The sequence below is a fragment of the Aulonocara stuartgranti genome, assembly GCF_965226115.1.
Source record: "Aulonocara stuartgranti genome assembly, chromosome: 16".
In the NCBI taxonomy this organism is placed as follows: domain Eukaryota; kingdom Metazoa; phylum Chordata; class Actinopteri; order Cichliformes; family Cichlidae; genus Aulonocara; species Aulonocara stuartgranti.
The window spans coordinates 30,068,583-30,079,824 of NC_138952.1; the positions used below are offsets into that span (position 1 = coordinate 30,068,583).

General features: G+C 36.4%; 3 protein-coding genes across 3 annotated transcripts; 1 reads left to right on the plus strand and 2 right to left on the minus strand.

Annotated features, from left to right (window-relative positions):
* Nucleotides 1-1,044: 1,044 nt before the first annotated feature.
* Nucleotides 1,045-1,977, minus strand: LOC309690419 (olfactory receptor 13C2-like; the record flags this gene model as incomplete). The annotated part of the gene is made up of 1 exon (XM_082507452.1): nt 1,045-1,977. One exon carries the CDS (start codon nt 1,975-1,977, stop codon nt 1,045-1,047), a length of 933 nt encoding a protein of 310 aa, XP_082363578.1.
* A 2,931-nt stretch (nt 1,978-4,908) lies between these two features.
* LOC309691028 (olfactory receptor 4B13-like) lies at nt 4,909-5,906 on the plus strand. Its single transcript, XM_082508556.1, has one exon. The coding sequence runs from the start codon at nt 5,238-5,240 to the stop codon at nt 5,742-5,744; it is 507 nt and encodes a 168-aa protein (XP_082364682.1). The 5' UTR covers nt 4,909-5,237; the 3' UTR covers nt 5,745-5,906.
* A 3,345-nt stretch (nt 5,907-9,251) lies between these two features.
* On the minus strand, nt 9,252-10,907 carry LOC309691023 (olfactory receptor 6N2-like). Its single transcript, XM_082508550.1, has one exon. It carries the CDS (start codon nt 10,863-10,865, stop codon nt 9,966-9,968), a length of 900 nt encoding a protein of 299 aa, XP_082364676.1. The 5' UTR covers nt 10,866-10,907; the 3' UTR covers nt 9,252-9,965.
* Between the last annotated feature and the right edge of the window lie 335 nt (nt 10,908-11,242).

The window sequence follows — 11,242 nt, forward strand, 5'->3', positions numbered from 1 at the left end:
AAAAAAAAAAAGTTTTAATTTTCATCTACTTTTCCCAATTATATATTTAGTTAGATCTGACAAAAGAAGAACTTAAGATTGAGTTTAGAAGTTTCATTTGTTTTACAAATTATTTATATAATTTAATTGCAGAATGTGAAGGTAGATTTTAGAACCTATCTGTTGTAAGGGTGTTAATATTTTTCATGAAATGGTAAAATATTGAACTTTCATTTCAAAACATTTGATATGTTTTTGATGTGCTATTGTTAATAATATTGTGGGTTTATGACATACATACATACATACATACATACAGTACATCTGTTTGGTTAATAACTCACACTGACCAATAAAATGTGACAAGTGGTGAAGATGCAGGTCCTTGGGCAACAGTTACAAAGTGTTACCACTTATTCCTTTAGTGGAGAATCTATGTTTCACTATGTTCCACTAGCATATCCTAAATAATATTTAGCAATAATGTAAAAATGAAGAAATACAAAAGTTTAAAAACATTAATCTGAAAATAGACTTAATTACCTATCATTTTACCTATGGCAGAATGGATATGTTTATGTTAAGACAACTGCATACATTTTTCATTAATTGCTTCCCAAAAGCTCCTAGGTTGTAACTTACCAAAACTCTGCAGCTCTGAAACTGTAGGTATTACGTTAAGATGAGCATTGTACTGAGTACAGCAACATACAACTTGAAAAAACTAAAAAAGAATTGTGTGAAATGAATTAAAACTAATGTCATTTATTTTGCTCATATACGTTTTCTTTAAAAAGATTGATTACTCTGTTAGACTTGTAATTATGAGAAACTAAAGAAAAACTTGTTGAGGAATAGTATATTTACAAAATAAACTTAGAACATGTTTGTCCTATTATCAGTATGGACTTAATACACCAACAGTAAATCATAGCAATAATTTATGAATAATTAAATAAGTAAAAATGACATTTTTATGTTTTACTTTTTGATTATGTTAAAAAGTGTTTTCAGTAATTTCAGCAAACTGATTACATAACAATTAAGGCACATTAGCATTGATAGTTAATACACGATGATTCTGGCATGACAAAAGAATCTTTTTAGCTGTTTAGAAATTTCCTTCATTTTGAGCCCATAAATGAATGGATTAAACAATGGATGATAGAGCACTATTTGTAATGTCATTAGTAATCGTGCAGCTTTTGGAAAATCTGATTCCACTCGAGCTATGCTTACATCATAGATACTTAAACAGGAAATACTGATTAAAACTAACAGATGGGGTAAACAGGTCTCTGCAGCTTTCTTCCTAATTTCTTTGCAACTTTGATATGAGATGATAAAAATGTTCGTATAAGTGAAAACTATGAAGAGCACAGGAAGTATTATAAGATCTATTAAAGCAACCACTCCAAATACAATAATTAATCTTGACTTTACACACAGAAGAGTGTAAACTGCATTATTACAAAATATTCCCTTTAAATTAAAGTTACACAATGTTGCTTCAGCACTCCCTATTGCTTGGATTGCAATATGAACAGCAGGTATAAGCCAAGATACGACCAGGAAAATGATCACAGTGGTTTTGTTCATGATAGTTGGATATTCAAGAGGTTTACAAATAGCCACATATCTGTCATAGGCCATGGCTGCCAAGAGAAAGAACTCTGAACTGCCTAAAGTGTAAAATATAAAAAACTGAAAGAGACAGGCTGAATATGTTATGACTTGTTTTTCAGATAAAAAGTCAATCAGAAGTTTTGGGTAAATAGTTGTGCTGTAAAGGAGACAGTTAAGTAGCAAAGCTGCAATGAAAATGTACATAGGCTCATGAAGGTTTTTATGAATCCAGATCACATACACGATGGTAGAATTACTGCATATTATTATAATGTATAATGTAAAGATAATACAAAAATAAACATATCTGTACTTGTTAACCTCAATGTATCCATCTAGAGTTACATATGTGGTATTTAACTCCTCATCCATGAATTAAAAAAAATGCTACAAAATAAATATATAGCAGCATAAAGATATCAGAACTTCAAATACAAGTACACTCATCAATCAAATGCTTATAGTGAATCATATGTATGTGGACTGAAGAAGAGTTTTATTGGTTTGCTTCAACCTTGAGGGAGCTGAACTGTGAAAGTCAGTTACATCATTGTTCAGCCTCTTTTACTTGAGGCTTTAGTAGTTAGAGCTAATGGATCATAAGTTGCAGCTAACAATGACAATGATCAGCCAACTTCTATTAATCTAGTATAGAATTTTAATAATGTAGCAAGATTTTATTGTTGAGTGTATCCTGGCTTTTTTGCGCTCGGGTCCATATCTTATTTCATAAGGAGTTTTTATTTGGTTTCCAGTTTAGGTGGTGTGGTTTTATGCCTTGTGTACATTTTCAGTGAAAAAAAAACTTGGATAACTACCATACTAAATAATAATAATAATAAAAATAATAATTAAAAAAAACTTTAACAAAAACAAGGACATCAAGCTTGTGCATTACGAATGTCTTTTCATACATTATTTTATTTATAGCCTATAAATAAAGCCTATATATAGCATACATGGAAAAAATTCCCCCGCTGACCCCTGCGGGCGGTCTATCCTTCAAGCTCCGGTCCTCTACCAGAGGCTTTGGAGTTTGAGGGTCCTGCACAGTATCTTAGCTGTTCCTAGGACTGCGCTCTTCTGGACAGAGATCTCCAATGTTGTTCTGGTGGACCCACTCACCTAGTTTGGGAGTCACCGCACCTAGTGCTCCGATTACCACTGGGACCACTGTTACCTTCACCCTTCACATTTTCTCAAGCTCTTCTCTGAGCCCTTGGTATTTCTCGAGCTTCTCGTGTTCCTTCTTTCTGATGTTGCTGTCATTGGGAACCGCTACCTCTATCAGAATCAGAATCAGAATACTTTATTAATCCCGAAGGAAATTAGGAATTATCACTATGGCCGTCTCCTTCTGTTTGTCTACCACCACTATGTCCGGTTGGTTAGCCACCACCATTTTGTCCGTCTGCATCTGCATCTAAGTCCCACAGGAACTTAGCTCGGTCATTCTCCACCACCCTTGTGGGCGTCTCCCATTTTGACCTCAGGACTTTAACGCCATATTTGGCACAGATGTTTGTGTATACCATGCCAACCACTTGGTTATGGTGTTCCATGTATACCCTGCGTGCTAGCATCTTGCATCCTGCTGTTATGTGATGGATTGTCTCTGGAGCATCTTTACACAGCCTGCACATGGGGTCTTGCCTGGTGTGATAGACCCCAGCCTCTATCAGTCTTGTGCTCAGAGCTTGTTCCTGTGCTGCCATGATTAGTGCCTCTGTGCTGTCTTTTAGTCCAGCTTTGTCCAGCAACTGGTTGGATTTCTGGATGTCAGCCACTTCCTCTATCCTATTGTCCCTCTATGATGGTGCCTCCTCTTTCTCGGGTTTCTGCTGCCTGAGGTATTCCCTGAGCATGTGGTTGGTTAGGGCCATCTTCCTGATGTATTCATGGATGTTTGCTGCCTCATCCTGGACTGTTGTGCTGACACACCAGTCCTTGCTTTTGCTTAGCATACAGCCTCAGGGTGCTGGATTTGGGGTGAAACCCTCCATGCATGGTCAGAGTCTCCTGATCATGATGTCACTGGCTTCTATCTCCACCTTTGGCCAACTTATTATGCCAGCAGGGTACCTGATCAAGGGCAGGGCGTAGGTGTTGATAGCCCAGATCTTGTTCTTACCATTCAGCTGACTCCTCAGGACTTGCCTGACCCTCTGCAGGTACTTGGTGGTTGCAGCTCTCCTAGCAGCCTCTTCATGGTTCCCATTTGCCTCTGAGATCTCCAGGTACTTGTAGCTGTCTTCAATGTTTGCAATGTTGCCTTCTGGTAGTTCCATCCCCTCAGTTCTGACTACCTTCCCTCTCTTTGTTATCATCCACTTTGTTCAAGACAGTCCAATGAAATCTAAAAACCATTGCATTCTTCAGTTATTCAGTTCTCACCCCACGCTGCCCAACTGAATCCAGTTCTGGGACTGATAGAGTATTACCACCCAGGAGCTCTGTGTTGGAAAATCCATGAGAAGACTTTAACAAAGACGCTCCCTTTAAATCAGTATCAGAATCAGCATACTTTATTAATCCCTTGTGAAATTATGTGGGTTACGGGTTGCTCCAGTACAGTGACATTAGAAAAAACAATAACAAAAACAAAAACAGACTAGACTATTAACAATAGAATATCTTAAGATCTAAGGAATAGCACAATATATACAAATCACCAAATAATAAATATCCAGATGTGATTGCAAATAAATATCAAGAAAATAGACGGCAACATTACAGAGTAAGAAAAGAGTGTGTGCAAAAGGATGTAACTTTTGCAGTGTTTACAGTGTATTAGACGGAGGAGTTCTACAGGGAGATGGCCACAGGCAGGAATGATTTCCTGTGTCGTTCAGTGGTTTTTGGTAATTTCAGTCTCTCACTGAACGTTGATGTGATACTACAGAACTTTAATAACTTTTATCTGAGTAGACTGAGTTTCACTTTAGTGGACCTAAGCCTCCTAGTTTTTTCTCATGAAAGACTGAATAGGTTAATCAAGTTTTGGTTGTTCTTTTTTCTTTACTTTCTTTTCTTTTTCTGGATACTGGTTCCGGGTCGCTACTCGTGCGGTCCACCGGCCAGTCAGCTGAAAAGTTTTTTCAGTCACTTTAATTTTAAAACTGTATATACTGTATATTCTGTGCATTTATTATCTCACTGTTATACCCTGTTCTTACTGTCCTTATCTTCAACGTTATGCTGCTCGGTTGTCTGTTAATTGCCCCTTGGGGATGAATAAAATCTTCTGATTCTGATTACTACCCTAAGAGATCAATTGTCAAAGCACCTTAAGTAGATGGTATAATAATTTCGAGCTTTGAAGTAAATTTTGATTCTATTACTTAATGTGCAGAAACAGAATTACAATTTAGCCACACTACTTGCATGCTGACTTGGGGTATCTTTGCCACTGTTTATTAGACACTGAACTTCTGGACTGCAAAGCTGCCTTAAAGTCAAAACAACTCTTCACAGTTTAAAAAAGGTCACATGAATGCATGTTATGGTGGAGGGTTTGCTGAAATCCGTGGAGGGTGAAGTAGAGTGATTAAAAACATACTGCATGGTCAGAGCAGGACGCATTAGAACTGTGGATAGGATCTTGTAAATACAATTCCCAGCCAGGTAACTCAATGGACAATAAACTAAATTTAACTTACATAACACTTAATGGGTATGTAGAGGTGGAAAAGTACAGATATGTCTATTTTCTGATTATTTTTACAATATATGCTGCAGTAATTTTCTCTAATTCCACCATTATTCGTCTTATTGTGTTTCATCAAAGCCTTCATGAGCCCATGTATATTTTTATTGCAGTTTTGCTGATTAACTCTACTTTTTTTTGCACAACCATCTACCCAAAGTTTTTGCTTGATGTTTTATCTGAAAAACAGATTATATCACACACAATGCGTCACTTTCAGTATTTTGTACTTTACACTTCAGGAGCTTCAGAATTTTTAGTGTTGGCAGCCATGGCCTATGACAGATATGTGTCTATATGCAAACCTTTGCAATATTCCGTAATCATGAAAAAAACTACCATCTCTGTTTTCTTGGTCTTAGCGTGGCTTGTGCCTGCTTGTCAGGTTGCAGGAACAACTGTCAGGGCTCTGTGTGCGGGCAGGCAGAGATGAGGATCCAAATGCAGGACTCGAACATAGAATTGTAACTCACAAAACCTCAGCTTTATTGCTGGCAGGAAAACAAACATGAAGTGAGGATGGAACACTGAGACCAAGGACACACAGGCATAATCTGAGGGTACGACGCAACACTGGGCATGGGAAAACACAGGGCTTAAATACACAGGGTAGTAATGAGGAAATGGGCCACAGAAGGGAGACACAGCTGGGAGAGATCAGGGCTAACGAGACATGGGGAACAAAGCTGCACACACTAACATAAGACAAAGACTTTCACAATAAAACAGGAAACATGAATCACAACTCAGAGACATGGACTCAACACAAAGACAGAAAATGAAACATGGAACTGAACTATACATGAAACCACCATTCCTAAAACATGGATAATAGAAACATGAAACTCTAATAATAATAATAATAATAATAAACATCACAACAAGAGAATGAAAAACAATCCAAAACACCAAGATAACTGAAACACAAAGTACCAGAGAAACAAAGAATAATCCATGATGCAAAAGTGAACCAAAACATAATAAACTCGAAATACTGGGTCCAACGGACCCAGAACCGTGACAACAACATCACTAAGTGCTACTAGAAAAGTGTGTAACTTTACTCTGCAAGGGATATTTTGTAATAAGTCAATTTACAAACTTCATTGTGTGAGTTCAAGAGTTTTGGCTATTTATGGTGTGAATGTTTTGCTCAATATTGTATTTTTTCCCATGCTCTACATAGTTTTCACTTACACAAAGATACTTATAATATCTTATCAAAGCTGTAGAGAAGTCAGGAAAAAAGCTACACAGACCTGCTTACCTCACCTGCTGGTTTTATTCAACTATTCATTCTTCTGTACATGTGAAGTTATTATACTTCGACTGGAATCTGATATTTCACAGACTGTACGTTTAATAATGACTTTGCAAGTGGTTTTATATCATCCACTGTTTAATCCAATCATATATGGACTAAAAATGAAATACATTTCTAAACACCTAAAGAGATTGTTCTGCTAAGAAAAAAGTATAGTGAGATGTTTGATTTTGATCCCTGAAACAGATTTATTGTTTATTTCATCAGATATTCTTTATATTGATACATCTCCTATATAAATATTGATTTATCTCTCTTTGTACTTAACAATTTTTCTTTTATCTATTTATTTAACAATCTCTCACTTTGTGTGAGAATCAACATTTTGTTCATGTGATGAACTCTTCTGTTACAAATTGGTGAGGACTTCTACACTAACAGTCACATTTATAGCTACATGTTGACAGACTTTTCAAAATCATCTGCAATAGAAAAAAGTAAAGACAAAAAGAAAATTAATTAAGAAAGCAGCTCTTCAAGTGGGCACTGATAGGAAAAGAAACATAGCTGTTGATAATAATGCAGATTTGGGTCCTGCTGTTAAATGAAACCTTCCCCTTGTATATGTAAGTATTCTTTTGCCATGTTATCAGACTGTAGAGTGACAAATTAGTCAAACATAATAAGAGTAGCACATGGGTGTAGAATTGCTAGCTAACAACAAGCTTGTAATACAGTGTGTTTTCACCATTGTTTTTTCCTGAAATTGGCTTTATTTTGGTATTAAATCAATTTGTTCTAGAAGTAATTAGTGTTACCTTAAAACTTCACACATCACCTACAGCAAAGTGCAAAAGCAACCCAAGAGTTCCTTATGGCAAAGAAATTATGTTAATGTTAAGATATTTTAAGCTCTTGGAGAGATGGTTGAACCTTTGTGTCCTTAAAAGACCAGAAAAGTTTTCTGGTGTCGAATATATTTACTAATAAAAGCTTGAGGAGCTTAAGGGTCCTGTGCAGCATCCTTGCTGTTATTTGGACTGCACTTTTCTGGACAGAGATCTGGGATGTCCTTCACTACCCCAAGTCCTAAAATTACTATGTGGAACACTGTTTCTTTCACCCTCCACATCTTCTCACGTTCCTCTCTCAGCCCTTGGTACTTCTAAAGCTTCTCATGTTCCTTCTTCCTAGTGTTGCTATCACTTGGTAACACCACAGTACATCTATCACTACAGCTAATAGACCCCATTCCAACAGTACTGCTCAGAGAGGTCCTACCTTAAAGTATACCTCAGTCTTAAATATGGGCATACCACAGGCCTTTAAAGTGGACATGAAACACTTCATTTATAGAGGCTAATTTACATGATGGAGCCCAGCTCTCACAAACTGACACAGTGTGTGTTGCTGGATTTAGGAAAATAGTGCTTAAAACGCTAAAGAAGCTAACTAGAGTCCATGATCGTCTGGCAGCACAAATGAACAGGTCACCACCATGAGGGAGAGGTCGCCACACCACATGATCCTGCTAAGATGAACAGACATATGGCTCAATACACAGAAGGGAATAAGCAGGAATTCCAGAGAAACAACACACCAGCTACTGGTACAAGGTACCCAATACTGCAAGACCAGGCTCAGCAACTTATGCATCACCTGGATTGGCAAGAAAGCCTATGACTCGATGCCCCACACACAGATCTTGGAACGCATAGATTTGTACAAGATAAAAAGGACACTAAGAGCCTGAATCAGAAATTTGATGGGGATGTGGCGAACTTCAAGCCTATAGCACAAGTCGCCATCAAGTGCGGGATTTATCAAGGAGATGCGCTGTCCCCACTCGTGTTCTACATATGCCTGAAACCCCTGAGTCATTGACTGTAATAACATCGGAATGTAATTTGTACTGGAAAAATGTAGTTGGATGTACCTGGGAATCCCACAAACAAATAACCATGAAGAAACTGCTAGGAAAGCCAGTCTCCAGCAGTGTTGATTGCCTGTTGTCTCTGGTCCTCTGGGACTCACCCTTTGGCAGTGGGCAACCCATCTGGGCCTTCCTGATAAAAAATATCCAATATAGTAGAATAGAATAGAATAGAATAAACCTTTATTATCCCATGGATAACAGATTTTGACATAGATTGGTACACAACTGTACACACAGTAGCTTTTTCACATTTTAGTTCAAAAACCAGAACCTCAGAGATACATACTTCATCAATCTTAAAAAGTGAACATTTGATAAATGCCACAGCCAAAACTTCACCCTGGCCACTTTCTCTGGGACAATTAAAACAATCATAAAGGGAGGGCATAGTTCACCAACTAGGCAGTCCTCTCCAGAGTTTATTCACATTTCTGTTAAAAATATAAAACTATCAAGGGCTCTAACATTAAAAAGACTAAACTTAGCAAGGTGAATGGAGGTAGCAAAGAAACTGTAGTTTGTAGATGAACAACATTTAAAAAACTGGATGAGACAAGAGATTCCCTACGCCTTGCAAAAACTGTCCTATTAGTTATTAAGGCCAAAATACCAAAAACGTCACTTGAGGGTTCAAGTCCAGCTGTATTGTATATCAGTCTATTATAATCAACAGGTATGGTTGTTCATGCCTGAGGTTTTTGTTTGTTTGTTTGTTTTTGTTTTGTGTTTTGATACTGCATTCTGTGTCAGTGAAGGGCCTGTACTATTTCTTCAATTGGTTAATACTCTGCGTAGAAGCCTGGCTGGTCCTGAAGGCCTCTATAGATTGAAATCATCTCAACAGAGACTTCAGGTTACACCCATGCCTTACAGAACAAAAATAGTAAAACTGACCAAATAAAGGATCCTTTCCAGAAAATGAAAGTGAACTACTAGCTAAACTACATTTTCTTGCACTCCAAAAGAAAACAAACTGGAAAGAAAATCCAGATATATAGTTTTCAACTGTAAAATAAAACGTATTTTGAGGTGTCTGAACTGTATGTAACACAAGATTGTAATGGAATTTCATTTACACAGAGCCACAAGATAAAAAGTGACTGGCATGATAACTGTCTCATTTTTTAAGTACTCGACCTTATGTTACTCTACTTCATCCCTTTTTCATTTCTCTTGATGTTGTGTTAGTATCCATTAAGAAGGATATTCACGTTTAATTTCATTGTGAAAATCAATAGGGGCAATCACATTAGATGAAACTATTAACAAATGTATTATTAATGAGGAGAGTGATATCAAACATTCATTTTAATATTTGTTTATGTTTCATTTTGGTTTTTAAATATTGATCAATTCTCAGTTGTAGGAGGAAAACATTAAGCCAGTTTTCATAAAATTCATAAAAAATGAGTAATAAAAAAAGACTATAAATTAATAAATTGGTTTGCTTGCAATTAACTGAACAGTATTTTGAGGTGTTTAGAAATTTCTTTCATCTTTAGTCCATATATTATTGGATTACAAAGAGGGTTATATGTTACAAACTGTAATGTCATTATAAAACGTGCAGTTTTAGGAAACTCTGATTCCAGTCTAACTATAACCATATCATACGTAAGCAAACAAGAATAGTTAATTAGAACTAGCACATGAGGCAAACAGGTTTGTGCAGCTTTTTTTCTGACATTTCCACAACTCTGATAGGCAACTATAATTATCTTTATGTATGTAAAAAGTATAAAAAACATAGGAGAAAGTGCAACATTAAATAGAACAACCATACCATATATAGATAATTCTCTTGAATTGACACAATAAAGATGGTTTGACGAATTGTTACAAAAAATACCTTTCAGAGTAAAGTTACAGAGTGGTGTATTTGCATTTCCTGCTATTGGCACTGCAACCTGAATAGCAGGTAAAAACCAGCACAAAAGCAGGAAAATATTGACTCTTGTTCTTCTCATTATAGAAGGATATTGCAAAGGTTTACATATAGACACATATCTGTCATAAGCCATAGCTGACAGCAGTAAGAATTCTGAGCAACTTAAGGCATAAAACAGGAATACTTGAAAGAGACAGGCTTGATACAAAATAATCTGTTTTTCAGATAAGAAGTCAATCAAAAGCTTTGGGTAGATGACAGTGCTCAAAACAACAGAATTCACTAACAAAGCAGCAATGAAAATATACATAGGCTCATGAAGGCTTTTTTGAACTACGATAAGCCACACAATAGTGGAATTGCTGCAAATTATTAGAATATACACCATAAACATGATCACAAAATAAAGATAACGGTATTTCTCCACTTCCACGTGACCACCGAAGGTTATATATGTTAGATTCATTTCAGCATTTGTGAAGATCAGAAACTGAACTAAAATGTAAAACAGGTAGAACGAGTAACAAACAGTGTATATAAAATATTTGTTTTATGTAGATTGTCTTATTGATAGCTACCTAAACTTGGTGTGTGTTCATTTTTTAAAAGTGAACAACTCAAGTTACATCAAATATATAATGAAACTTCAGTCTCTATGGATCTCATTAAACCGTCCACATGGACTTGCTACTATGTTGACCACTTTAAGAGAGTGTTAGCTGTTAGACCTTACCTACATGGGTGCACATTCTTTTTTTATCTTCCGAACCACACTTTGCACTTTGAAAAAAAAAATTCAGCGTTAGGTGCACTAAACACAACAAACCATGCGATTCTCATAAG

Bases quoted from the DNA above. Each gene is read 5' to 3' on its own strand.
- LOC309691028 (XM_082508556.1), top strand. From the start codon at position 5,238: ATGGACAATAAACTAAATTTAACTTACATAACACTTAATGGGTATGTA.
- LOC309691023 (XM_082508550.1), bottom strand. From the start codon at position 10,865: ATGAATCTAACATATATAACCTTCGGTGGTCACGTGGAAGTGGAGAAA.